This window comes from Balearica regulorum, chromosome 3 (assembly GCF_011004875.1).
Source record: "Balearica regulorum gibbericeps isolate bBalReg1 chromosome 3, bBalReg1.pri, whole genome shotgun sequence".
Taxonomy (NCBI): domain Eukaryota; kingdom Metazoa; phylum Chordata; class Aves; order Gruiformes; family Gruidae; genus Balearica; species Balearica regulorum.
Genome location: NC_046186.1, coordinates 62,315,877 through 62,334,837, shown reverse-complemented (window position 1 = coordinate 62,334,837; position 18,961 = coordinate 62,315,877). Strand labels below are relative to the sequence as shown.

The following is an 18,961-nucleotide window of genomic DNA, read 5'->3' as shown; positions in this document are numbered from 1 at the left end:
AACCTGCTCTGGCCTGGGCTCCTCTCTCCACGGATCCACAGGTCCTGCCAGGAGCTTGCTCCAGCGTGGGCTTCTCACGGACCACAGCCTCCTTCAGGTGCCTCCAGCTGCTCTGGCGTGGGGTCCTCCACGGGCTGCAGGTGGAATCTCTACACCCCCTCATCCTTCCTCCATGGGCTGCAGGGGGACAGCCTGCTTCACCATGGTCTTCACCAGGGGCTGCAGGGGGATCTCTGCTCCGGCGCATGGAGCACCTCCTCCCCCTCCTTCTGCACTGACCTTGGTGTCTGCAGAGTTTCTTACATCTTCTCACTCCTCTCTCCGGCTGCAAAAGCGCTCTCTAACTGTTTTTTCTCTTTCTTAAATATGTTATCACAGAGGCGCTGATTGGCTTGGCCTTGGCCAGCGGTGGGTCTGTCTTGTAGCCGGCTGGCATTGGCTCTGTCAGACACAGGGGAAGCTTCTAGCAGCTTCTCACAGAAGCCACCCCTGTAGCCCCCCCGCTACCAAAACCTTGCCATGCAAACCCAGTATAGGTGCACCACAGCTAATACAGGAATGCTGTGGCTTGTGATGGACTATGAGATGTCATGGAGACCAACAGAGAAATAATTCCAATGTACCTTCTAAAAATTAACTTCTTGACACTGTAGGCAAACAGCAGCTTCTACTGAAGCCACGGATGAGCATAACAGCATTACCCAGTGTTGCCTACCTGTGGATCAGACACAACTAGAAATGAATGGTCTTGGTGACACAGAAACTTAGCATATTGACAATAATATGTTAATTTCTTTTTCAGTTTAGAAAAGAATTAAGAATTAGCAGAAGCACTTGTAGCGCCCATCTTTGCAAGTATTAAAATGTTACTTGTAGCTATTCATTAGTATAATATTGTAAGTGAAACACTCCATTGAAATACTTTCTTAGTAATCCATGTCAAATTTATGAAAGGTTTTGGAAAAATCTAAACCTCATTCTGCAAAATTTATTAAAATCTTAGGCAAAATACAATAATGATAAGCAGTTTTAATGCCTTAGCATCAACTCCATTAAGTTGAGCAACAAGAGTACAGTGAACTTGAGGCCAATATCATTGCTATGTTACTTACAGACTCTTTAGGATACACTCCCCCCATACTTAGGAGACTTTCCTAAGTTTTCTATATAGTATTTATTATTGTGCTGGCTAAGTGCTGCTATTTAAGACCTAAAGCGCTCTCTTTTTTTTTTTTTTCATTTTGTCTCCACTAAGAGCCAGAAATTTTGACTTAATGCTCTTTTCACTGAGGTCCAAATGGGGGCAGTGAGTTTGCTATACTACTATTAAAATCAGTGGTGGTACGTCAGTTTACGTCTGATGATTGTGCATTTGCAGAAACAGAGTTGTTCTGCATTTAGTCATGAATTCAAACAGTTGTATTCTGTGCGTTTTTTTTCAATGTGCCCTGCACGGAGGCTCTCACACCACTTCACTGGGTTTGGTTGGGGCTGGAAATCATCAGCTTTGCCCAGGAGAGTTCATAGAGACAATGATCCATATAGATCCCACCTCGTCAGAAGTTAGGTGTGCTGGCCCAGTAAAATCCCCAGTATCTGGGTTTGTCACCCAGCTGGCAAAATGTGCAAAAATTGATCAAAAATGTAGAAAACTTTTCTTCCCATCCCCTACTTGGTTAGTAGTTGTCTTCTCCAGTTTTCTCAGAGATGTTCTTACGCTGAGTTGGCTGCAATAGCTACCCCAACCAAATTGTGAAAGCACAGTGTAATTCATTCATGGAAACTTACTGTTCAAAAGAAGAATTATGCTTGCCTAAGTAGAAATCAAATATGTCTGACACTGAGATATAAAAAGGAAGAGCAAGCTGTAAAAACGCAGCCATTAATGGACAGTGATGTACTTCCTGGTAGCTAGACTGAAAAACAAAAAGCTTTGGCAGGGTAAAAATACATGTGTGGTGCCTTTCATAACAGATGTCATTTAGCTATACCCCAAGAGTATCAGGTGGCTGTGTGTATGTGGACCAGAGCTATTAAAAAACAAAAAAAAAGCTTAAGTTTGATCAATCATGATTACCTAGCAACAGGCTCAAACATTCATTTTGTTGAAGAGTTTCCAAGCCTATCTTTAATGTTACACTAGGCATTTTAGGTCGTTTATTCACGTTAACATTAGCCTCTCTTTGCAGGGATTCTTCCAAGTTCAGCATTAGACTAAACAAAAAGCAGGCACAAAACCTCATGCATTTGAGGGTCATGCAACACTTAATGTAACCACTCTTGTGGTTTGCCAAGGGAATCTTACAATGCCAGTTATTTTCTGCTGAGTCTTTTCTTACAGATTGTTGCTCTTCTGTCACTAAGAATGTGACCTGTACCCCTCCTTGATTTGCCAAGGCTCATCATTAGATAATATCTTGATGTCTTATGAACATTTGCAATCACAGCACTTCCATAAAGCTAGGAGTAATTTTTATCCTATAGTGCAGATGAGGAGATGAAGTGCAAAGAAACTGATGTTTACAGTAGACACTAATTTAGGCAGCTAACTTTAGATGCCAGAATATTTCATATTAAAAAATGCTGTATATAGTAAAAAAATGATTGTCACTGGCTTCAGCTGCAAGTGCTGACTACCTGTGAAAATTAAGCCCTGGCATGCACCCAGAAAATGAGGAGCACACATTCAGTGAAAGCTTCAAAACCTGTGCTATAAAATGACCCACCTAATATCGTGTGGTAACAGATGCATATACAGCATGTTAGAACAAGGGAAAGGAGGAAAGGGACCTGTGTAAGGGGATCTATTTAGGACATTAGTCCGCGCAGGCAGCTAGGGCAACAAGGCATGCAAGGCACAGAAGGAAGAAGAAGCAACAGTTGCAGATAAGAACAAAATGGACTACACAGGGAGGAAGAGGGGAGGGGGAGGAGAAAAGAGAGAGAGATTTACTTTCTCTTCACCAACCCTCACCTGCACAGACAAAAAGTTATGCAGGCTGGTAGAGACACATTTAACCAGGTAAACCTCCCGTTGCTGCCATCTGTTCCCTTTCAGTCTCACAGGTATTGTGTAGGAGATGTCTAGCAAGCAAGGATGTGATAACAAATAATAAACCAAATTCAAACTGACTCCAATGCACCCTTACCTCCCCTTCGGTGATCCAAAAAGCACACTGAAATGACAAACAGCAGCTACTGACAAGATAAATGAAGCTCCTTGCTGAAAAATCAGGCTGCCCACGCATGTCTTCCTGAGACTGGGCAGTGGAGGGTGGGCACAAAAGGGCACAACCTCTGAGGCTGGTAGTTTCTGCACTGCTTGAGTCGTTATTCCTGCAGCGTCATGATACCAGCGATGCTCATGTACAGCACTGCTGCTTCCTGCAGCAGCAAACAACTGTGGAAGCAAAGAATGGCACCAGCAGGTCTCCCCCCTTAAAAATGGCCCCCAGTGCAGCAGCACTGGCACCTGCAGTCAGTTGGACTTGCAAATGGCAATTAGAAACAATCAAGCTTGTTAAATATTTCTAGGAAAACAGCATGCGCCTATTGTAGCCAAATGCAGCGTTTGTGAAAGGCAAGAGAATAATGCGTGAAAAGGGAGGCTCCAGCAGTTTGTTTACTGACATATAAGCCTATATTGGCAATTTTAGGTTTCAGTGGCTTCCGTCAGAGTAGCCACACTTCCAGACCAGAATGTGACATTTCAAGACCTTCATTTCATCAAGAGTCCTCCCTCTTGTTCAGCCCCATGTCCCCTGTGTCACCCTGCCAGGGCCATACCTTCCTATTTCCCAAGCCCACCCCAATCCCAAATTCCCAGGGAGAAGCTGCAGCTTGAGCCACGCAGGTCCCGCTCAGAGCTCAGAGAAACCCCAGGGGCGCAGGAGTTGGAAGGCACGGCTCTCCACCCGCGCAGCCCACCAGCCGATGCACACAAACTGACCCAAAGTGGGTCAGTTCTCCTCCCTGGGATTACTTCTTTCTGGAAGGACTCCCCTCCTTGGGTTCCACAGCAATACTAAAACTCTTAACTGTTTGAAGATGCGGATGATGGTCAATGAGCTGTGCTTTAAAAAGCAACAAGTTGCAGTTTGGCCACTGCTGATTTGTAATTTGGCCATATTTAGGTATAGTTCCTCTGGTATGGTAAAAGATATACAAATAGGCAATTGACACTTCTTAAGTCCCTGCTACAAAGCATATAAACACCAGAGCATTGTAAATAAAAGACAAGCAGAATTTTTTAATAAGGAGGAAACAGTTCTCTTTTTAATCAGCATTGTTCTCAGATGCTGTTGAAGTATTGTGGTTGGACTTTTTTTGAAAATATCCAGTCTAGGATACACAAATCAAATTTTCAAAGATAACTGAAGTTGCTAAAGTTTGGCAATATTATGCAAAATTGAAAGGAGAGCAAGAAACATCGGGCTCTCTTAAAACCAGCTCAGTGCTGTTAGCTCCATCTGTACTTTGGCCATAATAAACATTTATCATTATTTTGTATGCTTCTTTCCATGAGGCTGGCTTTAACTTAGTTCACATGCAGTCATCTTTGCATATACTAGTGGCTTGTGTCAGAATAGATTTATTATCTACTTATGTTCTCTGAATATTTAATATTTACGTCATCCTGTTGATAAGATTTTTCCAGCAGGCTGTAAACCAGAGTCAGACCAAGTGTGCAGCTGCTCAGCTGTGAGATGCATGTGGGATGATTCACTATCACGCTGTATCCGCAGGCTGCACTGGTTCGTGATGAGGAAATAACTCCTGAACAGGTACCGTCTCCGTGTCATGCAGTCTGAAATACGGTGAGCTGCTAATATGCTAGGCTGGGATATTATTTTGTTTCAAACATGAATCTTCTATGGCTAGCACTGAAGCTAACAGTCATTATTTTGCACAGATCACTGCCTTCTTTCTGTAGCAAACAGCAACAGAATCAACAGCAATGAGGTTTTGCTGGTGGCCGACAGGATGATTTAAAAAGCTATTAATTCCCAGTAGCTGAAAGAGGAGCATAGGTAGGGGGCAAAATTCTTTTCAGACACAGCTATGAATTCAGAGTAAGGCTCTTTACTTTCTGTGAAGTTATTCCTGGGCCATGAGGATGCAGAATGACAAAGCTGGGATTGTACCTGCTTACTGCTCACTGCCTCCCTCCTCCGCGTTCACCTTCATATTGGAGGTAGTGTTCGGAGGCCACCGAATATCTACAAACCAGCCACAGTCCTAAATTCACTCCTGTGGGATTGGTGGGTGGACAAGAGCACTGGAGAGGCACACGGGACCTGCCCCGCTGCGCGGGTGTCTCTGCTCCGCACCCCACTGCGGCTGGGGGCGTTTGCTCGCCCTACCGGGGAGAGAAGCGAGGGGCTGCTCCTGCCCTCCGGGGACCCCTGGCACTGCTGTCTGCCAGACCAGCTTTTGCGACCAAGCAGAGGTGATGGACCGCATCATGGCATCACTTAGCAGGGCTATCAAATATGTAGAACGTGTACCCCCCCACCCCGTGCAGAGATAGTTTCTTGGCTTTGGATGGATGTGTTTTGCTTTGCTGTAAAAACATTATTTTCTTGGAATCTCTTATTCCTCTGTGCATTTCAGAGATTTGCATTTATCTTGAGGTTTGGATTAATAGTCCTCATCCTAAGCACTATGCTTTGAGAAAGAGCACAAACATCGCATTACTCCGTATAAACAGCTATTTTTACTTGGCATGCAAAAACAATGGTCTTCACTGAAAAGGAAGGATATAAACCATGGGAAAAGATCTAGAGGTCAATCATCTCATCCGTTCTTCTTTAAATTCCCCTGGTATAAATCTAGGATAATTTCAGATTGTCTTCAGTGGAATTGCACCAGGTTTGCAGCAATAGCATTCAGATTAGTATTTGGGACATCTTCTCATTTAACCATATAATGACATACTTATTTTGAACTAATAACTTGTTGGGAATTTGTGCATCTTCCTCCAGATTTCAAACATATGAATGGAAACTTAAGAAGATAATTTTTTGCAATGCTGTGCTTTTTTTTCCTGAGGACTGCATAAATGGTGAGTGGAGTTAATATACTTTCAAAATTCCTCTCCAACCATGGGGCCACCTTAGAGCCTCCAGGAGTTTTAAATCCATAGCTCCCCTTGCAGAGAGCCAGTTTTTAAAATGAACCATATGAAAATGAGAAACTTTCCTCTGTCTAATGGATACTACAAAATTATACTTTCTGCCAAATGACCAAACCATACCCATAGCTAAGTGCAGGCTAAAAGAATCGCAGTAGAAATCAGTGCTGTTCTGGCTTGTATTTTTTTTTTTTTTCATGGTAATAGTCCTCATTCCTCAGTCCTGTTGTGTTCCTTCTTATTTCCAGTATCCCTTTCACAGCCTTGCCTAAGAAGGACAGAATCATTTTTTAACACATTGTTCACATGGGTTTGGTGTCTGGCAAAATTGCTATTTCCATTCCATTCTGGGCTGTTTTCCATTTTTTTTTTCCATTATTTTATGTTTGAAAAACAAACAAACAAGAAGTGTAGATGACCCAAGGTATACTAGACACTGTGACAACATCTCTTTTTCTTGGTTTTCCAAAAATCTGAAAACTAATTATTGCAGAAAAGAAAGCCACAGGAACAATTTTGTAGACAAGTTTTTACTTTGAACTTTGAGGTATAACTGTTTTACTATATTACAAACTCAAAAGACTTTTGAACACTGACTATTTGTAAGTGCTCTGAGGTCTCCCAAAAATAGCGCTTGACATATTTCTCTTTGATATTATAAACAGCAAGTTTGAGAATATTTTCATGATCCACATCAGCATTAAGCTGCAAGAAAATGCCTGTTTGAAGCATCTGCACCAACAGCATGAAAGCTTGTTACCAAAGCATTCCTCATTGCTCTACATCAGTTGACAATTTGGCCTGCTTAATTACATAATTATCTTGATATCTTATAAACTGCCACTTTACATTCATTTCAGTAAACATACCATTTAAATACCACCCTTCCCATACTCTCAGTTTCCTCTAGGTCTGTGGTTCTTTCTGATGTGTATGGGTCCTGCACTGCAAGTTGGGGCATCCAGAGATAATGAATGCTACGTGCTATGCCTGTGGGTTGGCATTTGGTAGAAGAGTGAAGGGCATCTCCAAAAATAGTCTATGCAGAGACATCCTGCTGTGCTCTCCTGTAATTTTTCTTTTTAAAATACATTTAACTATTTTAAGTACATAGGCACTGCTGGTAGCCAGCTGAAGAGCAAACATGGCTTGCCCCTGGGACCTGTGCTCGAAATGGCTGCTCGCACGTCTGTCATGGGAACTTCCTTCCAACAGCACATTCCAGTGATAAAAGCACAAGTGCAGGCACAGAGCAGGCAGACAAGACACGATCGTCATATAGCCATCTGAAAAACATATCATACCCTACAACATACTGTTTTGCATCATCAGGTTTTGACTTTTTCATTTATTTCATCTCCGTGACGACTCCTAACCCTTCCAAAGTCCTCAGCAGGTTTAAAAAGAAGCAGATTGCCTCCTGGAGAAACGTCACACATGAGAGGAAGAACGGCAAGTTGTTCTTGCATTTTATTGCAAGTCAGGAACTGGAGGGAAACGTTCCAGACCGGACTCAAAGTCTGGTCGTGAACGGAGGCAAAGCAAAAGCCCAGACCTCACAGCTGGTGGCTGCCGCCCGCCCACAGCGGAGCAGAGCAGCTCAGGGCAGGGGGAGGCTCCCCGGCCCCAGAGGGTCCCCTGGCTGGTAGCTGCTGGGTAGCTGCTTCTAAAATAAGCATTTCAAGCAGAGCTGCCTTTCCAGATCATCCCCTTGAGTTTTGGCCACTGCGTCTCTTGAAGGAGAGGGGCTGCAGGAGAGCAGAGTATGTGCATGCATAGATGTCCTTTGACTAAGTCCCCATAATGAGCTGGCCACCAGACTTCTTTAGAACTATGAGTATTGCACAGAGTAAGGCACCCTGGGTTTGTTCCCCTAAACTTTACCTTCCTATAATACGTATGTGTTAGGATGGTAATTACCAAGGCCTAAACCTTCACTCCTCAAAGAGAAGCTCCAAGGATGGCCCACAGCTATGAATCTCAAAAGGGTGAAGGCCTCTCTGAGAGACCAGTATTTGGGTGCCTAACATTGCTTTGCCAAGCTCTGAGCAATTGGACCTGACTCCTCTCCTCAACAAATCCCCTTGACCCTCCCAAGTGGTTTCTCACTCCGCCTGACAGTTGTTTCTGCACTTTTTTAAGTTTGCAAACTCTCTTCCCATAGCAAGGAGAACTTTGCATTGCAACACCTCAGTCCTTTTATGAGTGCAGCTTCAGGAAAAATAAAAGAACTGAGTTGTTTGCATTCATTTAGATTTTTGTGCACATAATATAATGAAGCAGTTAACCCAGGTCATGCAGCAGAGTTTGCAAGAAGTAGTATCTTACTCTACCTTGTTGTGTATGTCCCTGAGGCACCCAGCACCACTGGGCTTTAGCTGATGGTCACGATATCAACAGTCTTTTATGTTCAGCAGTATCACTGTTTTAAAGGGCTGCATGGTCCTTTGTTGAGCAAAAAAATTGATGCTCCTCATCCGTGACTCCAGTACAGCCAATAATAGGTGTTTACTTTAAACACCTTTTTAGTAGCTGTATCTTGCAAATAGCTGTTAACTGATTAGGCCGTTAGATTAAATCTGCTTGTTCAGTAGAGTAATCAGAACTAGGCTGATAAATACACATCATGTCACTCTGTACACATTATACCTTTTCAAGGAAATCTTACACGCTGCTGTAAACTACCTATACTTATGTATTTTGCTGGTTTTTTAGAAGCTTACAGAAGGGCAACTACATAGTGTTTTTTGTTCTGCACCAAGATAATCTCGGGCTGCTCACAATGTGAGCACAGCGTTCAATCAGAGAAGTAAACATACTTCAAATGAGTTCAATTTACCTATAAATAAGGCCTATTAAACAAATATGAGTGTTACAGCCATGATTTTGTTCTTAAGTGGGTGACAAAATAAACAGTTTGAGCTACTATTCCCATTAACAGCTTCTCCTCAGAGGAGGGGCCAAGAACTCTATTCATTGCACCCAACGTCCTCCAGCAATGTGCTGGGGCTTCTGGAGGCTGCTCCAGCTGTGGATTAAGTGTTTGTCCTCTCAAAATTTGTATTAGCCAGAACTGTTATGATGGTGAAGAGGCTCAGCTGTCTTTTGAGATGGTCTTTAAAAGGAAGGGGTGTCACACAACCAACGGAAAACAAATGAGCATCAAGAGCAGACTTCTACCCAGCGTGCGGGGAGAAAGGTAGGAGGACAGGCTTTTAAAAGGATGCTTCTTCATATTTCCATTTTATTGAATTTTAAAATTTGTAATTAATTATGGAAGAGAAGTGTTCTGCTTTCTTGTTGAAAACTTCTTCAGTGTTCAGCTTATTTGGACAGTTTGGCACATGAGTTTTGATTTATTTTGTTTCCATTTCATGCAAAACCACATACTTGATCTCAGTATGCTCAATATTTTAGTTGGAGGTTGGAGTTTCTTCTTTCTGTTTAATGAAAAAACAAAATCCCCTGAAAATAAGATTTTTTTTTTTTAAAAAGAAAAGGAGTTTCCAAGGGAGATCATATTTCTTTAGTCTAAACAATTTCCCTGTCAGAGAACAATAGGGAAGTTATTCATTTTTCAAATAGAAAATTAGAGATAGTACCTTAATTCTTTTCGGTTGTCTTTATAGCCTGTTTTACCATATTTGTTCACTTTATTTACACATAAAATAAATGAAGATCAAAATCTATGTGACACATTTATAACCTGAATGTCCTTAAAACTTTTATAATTATCTTTAGCATATACAGTTAATTTGGTGTTTCATTCTTTCTGCTGTGAAAATTGATAATTTGGGTTAATAAAGATCCATCTGGCTGTGCTTTCTCTGTCTTGGGTGTAAATGTGCCGAAAGAAGGAATGATAGGCAGGAAAAGAAACATGAAGAGACAGACCAAAAGTGAAGGAAAAAATAGATGGAGTCATAGTTAAAGTGAGGTGGAAAAGAGCAGAGATGTTGTTAAACATTAGCAGGCAGAAAAAAGGGGAAGCAAGAAGCACTCAAAACAGTAAATAAATATACTCGGATTCCATGTGTCCTGTTTTCCTGAGAGTGCCTCTGGATGCACCTTGTCCCTGGCACTCGGGTGCCGCTGCCAGGCACGACTTGAAAATCCCTGTGTATAACACAGGCTGTTAGTGGTAGCTGCCAGGGTTTCACAAGCTACAGTTTATCGTCTATATTCAGCTTCCATTTAGCTTCTAATGCATGGTACGCTTGTAATAACATTTGTTTTGATATGGGAAAAAATTAATTATTCTGTATGTTCTATTCAGAATAACCAGAAGCAGCAAAGTCCCAAAGCGAATGTGTTAAATTAGTGCGGGCTGAATTGCCATGTCAGTATTTTTCCGACTTAAACTACCATGTTATACCATAACGATAATGGTAGTGAATAGCATGTGCTGATGTTATTTATTTTTCACGATAATACCATTTTTCTGTTAATTAAAGGAAAACGAGATCTTTCAGCAATGAATATTGCTTGCCAAGTGCTCAAGTACTTTCATTAAATGCTTTCGTAAAAAGAGAGACTGGCAAGAGGGACGTGCTAGTGCATACAGCAGTATTTGCCCTCAGATGCAGACTAAACCAATGTTCAGAAAACATTTCTCTCCATGTTTGTGCCTTGGCTAAAAACTGTATTAACATAACAAATACACATAACAATGCTAAACTACTAGCACTGAAATAAACTAGAGCCCGACAGAAAAGATATTTGCTTATACAGCAGTGGATGCTTCAGATCCATCAGGCTCTTCCATTGTATTTTGTCAGCAAAAGGACAGAAAAGTTTTTTTTCTCCTCTTAGATCTTTTCCTTACATCTCTGTTTACAGCTAGAGCCTACCAGAATTCTGCAGTAAGACTTGATTTGGTAAGGCAGTGCCATTTGCCTAGAAGCTGAGGGCTGTTGGAAACTCTCTGGTTTGGCCAGGCTGCGCAGCGGGTTCAGCTGTCGCTATCGGGACGGGGCTGCAGGAGAGGGGGGCTGAGCGCCGGGTCCTCAGCTTCAGCCTTCTGGTTTAGACTTGTAGATCCTAGACTTATGTATAAAAAAAGATAAGTTGAGGGGGCTTCAGAATCTAAAATCACTGATTTTCAAGAGCAAAGTGAGAGATACAGGACTCCAACCAATTTTGATGAAGACGACTGGGACTGTTTAAACAGAAAATAACGAAAAAGACTTCTCATCTGCCCACTAGACAAGACATTGCCCAGTGCAGACCTCTGGGAGCCACTGCTGTTCTGGTGGGAGGACACCCCATTATACAGTTTATTTCATTAAATGAGATTCCCGTTTCGAGGGAAGTCTAATGATTAAAGTGTCATTCTGTTAAAAATATAATTATGAAATAGTTTAATCCTTCATAAATAATGAAATGTGAATTTCCTACACATCCAAATAAATGAAGGTTTTTACAATTGCCTTTTTTTTCCCTCCCTGCAGCTCTCCCCGTATAGAAAAGAAAAGAACAGTTGTAAATGTATTTCAGCATTAGGAAAAACAGTACCTGTGCTGCATAACTACCTGGATTTGAGACCTCAGTAAGGATGCAACTGTGCTGTGAATCTGTAAATGGCTCTTGCATAAGGAGCAGCTGGTCAAACAGTATCCGTGTTTCCATGTATATCTTCATGGTCTGCATTATTCTGGCCACAGTGGTTGGAAATTTGACGGTTATCATCTCAATATCACATTTCAAGCAGCTCCATACGCCTACCAATTTCCTGATACTTTCCATGGCTACAGTAGACTTTCTGCTGGGATTCCTCATCATGCCTTGCAGCATGGTGCGCTCTGTTGAGCACTGCTGGTATTTTGGGGAGCTCTTCTGCAAGATCCACACGAGCACGGACATTATGCTGAGCACAGCTTCCATCTTCCATCTTTCCTTCATATCCATCGACCGTTACTATGCTGTGTGTGATCCTCTAAGATATAAATCAAAGATAAATACTTTTGTTATCCTGGTCATGATATTCATAAGTTGGATGGTCCCTGCTGCTTTTGCTTTTGGGATGATCTTTCTAGACCTCAATTTGCGAGGGGCAGAAGAGATTTATAATCATGTCCATTGTGCAGGAGGATGTTTTGTCATTTTTAGTGAAACTTCGGGTGTTGTGGCCTCCATAGTGTCTTTTTACATCCCTGGATTTGTTATGCTGTACATCTACAGGAAAATATACTTTATAGCCAAGAGGCAAGCAAGATCCATTGATGCAATTAGCAAAAAAAAGACACGATTTGAAATGAAGCACCACATTTCATTCTGCAGAGAAAGGAAAGCTGCAAAGACATTAGGCATAATAATGGGAGTGTTTCTCATCTGCTGGAGTCCATTCTTCTTCTTTACAGCAACCAATCCATTTATGAATTATGTGATACCTCCTATTCTCATTGATGCTTTGGTTTGGTTTGGTTATTTGAATTCTACATTTAACCCAATTGTTTATGCATTTTTTTACATGTGGTTTCGCCGGGCATTAAAGATGATTCTGTTTGGAAAAGTTTTTCAACAGGACTCTTCCAGGACTCATTTGTTTTTAGAGTAACATGCTTTAAAAGGTTGGATTCATGGCTTTGACTTTTTGTCTGGAGGCTGAACTCCTGGATGTAAGAGTGAAAACAAAGGAAACACCTATTTGTTTACTCATTTACCAAATCTGGTTTAAGCACATGAGCAACTATTGCGCTTTATGTCTTCTCTCATTCCAGATTGGGAATTGTGTGTGGTGTTTTGATTATAGCTATTTATATGCAATGCACAGGAGAGCAAGGCTTAAGTTTAAAAAAACTTACAGCAGCTTATATCCCTGCTCTTAATGATTAAGAAATTATTCCAATACAGCAGATTAATTTCTTGAACAAGGAGTGCTTATATTACAATATTTGTGTTTATTTATTTGTCCTCTAGAAAGAGCAGAAAAGCCTTTCCTTTTGCATTTCTAGACATCTTTGAGTAATAACCCAAAGCTTTTAAGTTTCGTCTCTCCCCTTCAGTATCTGTGCAGAGGTCAAAACGCCCATAACCAGCCATACCAGCACACTTGTGGAGGGAAGATGGGACAGAGGAAAGTCATACTGCTCCTTCTGTTTCTATTTCAGTTAGTGCTTTTCACTTATGGGTTTGTCACTTAAAGGCTTTGCTGATTAGTGGGATCAAAAGCATGTTTAATTGATCAAAGACAAGGAAAAATACAATGTATGGAATGAAAAGAAATAGCAAAAAGCAACAGCAAAAAGCAACATTGAACCTGACAATGCCAGAAAATTATGCTTGTCTAATGAATGTTTCAATGTAAAATATTTGCCAATTTGCATTTTACAGAACTTTTTTTTAGCTTGGACGTATTGTTATTTTGTCTGATGGCAATGCTGTGACAGCAGATGAGGAAAGTATATAGACAATTGTGAAGAAATGCTATGGTTGACCTGAATGGAGGGTGAATGGGGCAGGGTGGATGTGGAAGCACCAGGAGTGGCAGAAGAAGGGCTGTAGGAATGGTTGGGGGGATGACACCTGGGTGAGCAGGCTGTCAAGGTTACATCTGTGGGCAGCTTCTCAGGACACCCAGATCAGGGCACAAAGGACAGGCGAGTAAAGTAACAACTAGCACATGGTCACCAGCTGAAGAAGACCCACAGACTGTAATTTTTTTAATCTATCACCTGGCTTTTCTAGAGTTAACATATCACCAAACAGAAGGAAATAATACCTCTGGCCTGATCCTGTGACATCTGGTTGGACTGTGAAGGACTAGTGCTGGGAATGGACAGGAAATGATTAGTACCCGAGAAGACTACGGACAGAAATTGATGACTCTGTACCGAAGCAAGAGCTATGCTCAACAGTAAATGATGTCCTCCATTCATGTTACTTGTATAAAAGTGCACAACATATGTATAGTTTATCTTCCTTTTCTGTGCTTTGTAGAGCACTGAAGCACTCTACGCTGTAGACCATAAAAGTTGAATGATGCTACATTTCAGCACAGCATAATATCAGGATCGAGATAGTCTCTTCTACTGTTTCATTGCCATCTTGTAAGTTTGCACTCTCCAAAATGACATAAGAAAGGAACAATGAAATATACACCACATCAGCACTTGCGCTGTGGAAGATAATCCTTGTTAGTGACAATACGACTACTTTAATACTTTATCTCACAGAAATAAAGTAAGTTAAGATTAAAAAAAATCTATCTGGTAAATTAATGGGTAATTCTCTTCTTCCTTCATCCCCAGTAACACTGGCCTGATGCAGTTAATTTTCTCATGCTCAGTGTTAACTTCTGAAATGAACTGCGTGATCACTTGGACATCTTGATATCTCTTGAAATAGCAGTTTCTGAAGTGCTGCCAGGTGATACCTCCTTTCTTCTGGTGGTGTTATAGATTGAAGGAAAGTGATCTTTACCTATGAGGAATGTTGCCCATCTGAGGCTTTTTTAGTATATTTAGTAAGTTCAGCACATATTAACATAGTCCCTTTGGGAAGTCAATGGAGAAGTTGTTTCTTCTCCCCCATCCACTGTCTGTCTCCCTGAAAATCTGGAAACATTACTGTCTTTCCAGAGAATTTCAGCTCTACCAGAGTTCACAACTGGTCAGTCTCTCTTCATAACTTGTTCTGGCATCTTTCTGGTATTATTTTCTGGTTGCAGGAGAAGTTTGTGAATTAATATGATCCCATCTTGCTTGTGGGATAGCCTCTAGTTCAAATAGAGCACACGCCTCTGCAATCTGTGCCTAGAGCTTCGTGAAAAGCTAATCAGCTTAAAACCATAAAAAAGAGACCCACGCTCCTGAAGGCTGATAACCTAACCTAAATTTAGACATCTAGAAGTTAGGCACTACATCTGCTCTAGTCATTAGCAGTTCTCTTCATACTCACTGTAGAAAAACAGCCACCTTCACAGAGTGTTACATCTCATCAGCTTATCGATTTTTAGGTAAGGTGAATTGCTCCTGCAGATGTTATTTCTCTTACTACCAAGAGGGATCTTCCAGTCACTGAAATAGATGCTTTGATGATTTTAGACATAATTTTTAGGTAAGTGAGATAAGGATCACTCAGCATAGCTGAATCCCACAGTATGGAAAAGTTGGGAGGATCCTGGGACTCCAAAAATGCTTGTGTCAAAGGTCAGTTTTCTGGAACTAGCAGTTAGATGTCTACTCAGGAGCTACTCTTGAGTAGTAAAAGCTCTGAAATGAGATTTTAGATCTAGGCAGTGATCCATGGAGCTACTACTGAAGATTTGCCTGCATAGCTGCAGATGGGAGACAGTGGTGGAACGGTGGATTGTGAAGTCCCAGAGGCACATACACAGTTCCCTATGTCCTGCCCTGGAGCACATCAGGAGGACAACAGGTCAAAAATTGTCAGCAGCCGGTAGGTCATCCTGAGGAGATGCCAGGGAGGGCAGATAGGGGAGACCTTGGGTCAGAGGAGTCCCAGCCATCCCATGTATGCTGTGCAGAAGTTTGGAGGGTGTCATGGTTTAATCCCAGTAGGCAGCTCAGCCCCACCCAGCTGCCCGCTCCCTCTGCACCCCCAGCCTACTCGCAGAGAAGGTCTTGAGGCTGTGTAAGCACTGCTCAGCAACAGCTAAACCAGGGGCTTGTTATCAACACTGTTTTCAGCACAAATCCAAAACACAGTACCATACAAGCTACTACGAAGAAAATTAACTTTATACCAGCCATAACCAGTAGAGAGGCATCCCAACATCATGGCTGCACAAGATCACCACAATCTATCTAGTGTAAATGAGAAAAATAGGAGAAGAATTTTTCAGTGTATAGACCAAGAACTCTCCTGTAAGCTAGTCTAGCCAAGGTGTCACCAATATTTATTCTCTGCAGAAGTAACAAGGGGCTTCCACACACAGACTGCTGGTGACCTTCATCCACATCTAGGAGGCAGTTCTCCTTCTTCTTAATAACCTACAAGTATAAGTCAGGTTTATGCATGGCCCAGCTCAGAAAGTTTCAGAAATAACTTTTTCCTCTGGTGTCCTATTACCTACAGGTGGCACCTCCCCAAAGAGCCTCCTTGCCTTCTGTTTACAGAGTGTCTTCTCTAGCAGAGGAACTTTAGTGAAGTCCCAGGTTACTTTCTCTCATTAGCTCTAACCACAAGCAGCGCAAAGCTATTTCTCACTGTAAAGGGGATGGACAAATTAGATGTGTTAATGATGCTGCAGGGACTCTGAACCCAAGACTTTGATAAATTAGGAGATCAGAAGAAAACTGCCTCATGCTGTTGTCCTATCAGATTATGAGTTATGTCTGGTGAAGCAGAATGTGCCTTACTGCAACCTCAAAGTGTCATCACGTAAATGAAGTGCAAAGGGTATTGTTAAATTCCTTATCAACACATTTAATTAGTGACCTTATTAAGCAATTCCCAGATGGCTATCTTTTTCAAAACAAATGAGTCTCCAGTGGGTGACTTCATATGTTTTAACTTCCCTTAAAACTTGCACTCCAGCATGACGAAAGGATCTTTTTCACCAGTAAACCTATGTCTATTCATCTTGGCACCGGTGAGCACAATTTGCAAATCTTCCTCTCGTGCTTTGCCCAAAACCGGCAGGTTTCATGCAGTAAGTTTCAAACTCACAGACTGCCGCCTCTCCTCTCTGCCTTAGTGCCTGTAGCTCCTGCTTTGATGGTTGCAACGCGGTGGGCTGACATCTGCTATAGCCTCAGGCATGGTGGCCCCATCTGTGGCCAAGCCTCACGGTCTGCCCCTCAGTCACCAGATGCATCAGGATGGGGGAAGAGGAGGAGCACCGGCTGTCCAGGCAGGACCCTTCTAGAAGCCTCACAAGGAGAGCCACATTCCAAAATGGGAGTAATTTAAACAGCTAGATAGAAAAATACATTAGTGCAGTGTTCAAACAGAAAAATGGAGCTCTTAAACTGTGTAAATATTGCAAAGTGTATGGCTTTTCTTAAATCATTAACTCATCTAGGTCGTGCACACTGTGCACTCTCTGTCCTCTACAATGCGTTAATACCCATTCAACAAGGAAGAAAAAAATAGATACAGTCAAACACATGATACTTAATGTGCTACAAGTCTTTTAATTCTGCAGTTTTTCCAATCATCTTAGTTATCTACAACACTACTTCCACACTACTGCATCTAAAGACATAATTCAGAAAAAGACTATGCCTATCCATAAGCACTTTTTGACTAGTCTTTTTCCATTAGACATAGCCTAAATTTTATAAACTTCTGTGATGAAATGACTGGTCTGGTAGATGAGGGGAGAGCAGTAGATGTTGTCTACCTGGACTTCAGTAGGGCTTTCGACACGGTCTCCCATAAGATCTTTATAGAGAAGGTAATGAACTATGGGCTGGATGACCAGATAGCAAAGTGGATTGAAAACTGGCTGAACGGCCAGGCCCAGAGGGTGGTGATCAGTGGCACAAAGTCTAGTTGGAGGCCAGCAACTAGTGGTGTACTCCAGGGGTTGACACTGTGTCCAATCCTGTTCAACATCTTCATTAATGATCTGGATGATGGGGCAGAGTGTACCCTTTCAACCTCAACCATTCTGTATTCTGTGATTCTATGAAATTTAATTCTCATAATATTTACTGAGTCTTGCATAATGTCACATAGTCTTGCATAACTAGATTTTTCCAACTAAATTTAATTTCCTACTTTGTAGGTTTTTTATTAAGTTCTTTTCACCTTCATGCTGCCACTTTAAATCCAACCAACTACATGGGTAATTGAAAATGTTTCCATGTGAATAGCCTTTGTAAAACAAATTCATTTCCTGAGATTGGATCCAGAGGTAACTTAGGCAGCTGGAATTCCACAACCCACTTCTAGATGTCTGGACTTCTTATTTCCCATATAGGTATAGGAAAAGTCAATCTCCTTAAACACTGAGTATTCACAGCATATGGACTAAAATATAGCTGTCAGTTAAAGAAAGATCATTGAAAGCAGAGGGCATCCTATACCCTTTGGACTTTCTCAGTTACCAACAGGAGAGAACAGTTCTTTGAGAAAATTTGAGCTTGTCTTTTGCTCTCTGTTGCTGTGATTTCTGCTTTACTGAAGACAGCCCAGAGAAATAAGAGCGTTTAGTAATAAGTAGCCAAATAGTTCTCTCCAATCAATAATTAAGAACAACATGGAAATGATGAGGTACAACATGAAGAAAAGTCATAGGCTGTGACAAATCAAACTGTTTTACCAGCAAAAATAATGACTAAACCAATTTTCTCTCCACACTGCCTTTGCAGTATAGCAGTGCCTCATATGGTTAATTCTCAAAGACAATTTCCAAGGTCCTTTCTGTAGTCTCGCTTTAACCTAGTTAAACAGTTTCTTTTGTAAAGGTTTTGGTTTCTGTCAATTTGTTAGCAGTTTTTTGATATTTCATTTCTGAGAGGTGAGGTGTCAAACTGTTCCCCCATCGCTGTCTTCTGTCCCATGCTGAAGGAGGACTAATGGTGAGGCGCATGGGACACTGCTTTCTGAAGGTAATGCTTTTTGAATTGTAGCCTCTATCCACAGATTTATTTATTTACTTAATCTAATAGAATTGTGTCTGCACAGATTTCTGCATGGATTTGTTTTAGTAACTTATTTTAATAAAGGATCATTTGTGTGAAGCTTGCATATCTCTCACTCGATTACTTAAAAATAAAGTTACTAGATATGCCTGTCTCCAAAATACTGACAGAGCTCAAAGATAACATATTTCTGCTGTATACAATAACAAAACTTTGCTATTTTTGGAGTCTGTAAATGATTCTGTTGTAGATAATCCCATTGCATTTTATTTCC

At 41.4% G+C, this 18,961-nt stretch overlaps 1 protein-coding gene across 1 annotated transcript; it reads left to right on the top strand.

The window, feature by feature from the left end:
• The first annotated feature begins 1,232 nt into the window (after nt 1–1,232).
• On the top strand, nt 1,233–18,723 carry TAAR1 (trace amine associated receptor 1). Its single transcript, XM_075748114.1, has 4 exons — nt 1,233–4,784; nt 5,985–6,064; nt 9,205–9,332; nt 10,973–18,723. The coding sequence occupies exon 4, from the start codon at nt 11,688–11,690 to the stop codon at nt 12,687–12,689; it is 1,002 nt and encodes a 333-aa protein (XP_075604229.1). The 5' UTR covers nt 1,233–4,784; nt 5,985–6,064; nt 9,205–9,332; nt 10,973–11,687; the 3' UTR covers nt 12,690–18,723.
• The last annotated feature ends 238 nt before the right edge of the window (nt 18,724–18,961 follow it).

Bases quoted from the DNA above. Each gene is read 5' to 3' on its own strand.
- TAAR1 (XM_075748114.1), top strand. From the start codon at position 11,688: ATGCAACTGTGCTGTGAATCTGTAAATGGCTCTTGCATAAGGAGCAGC.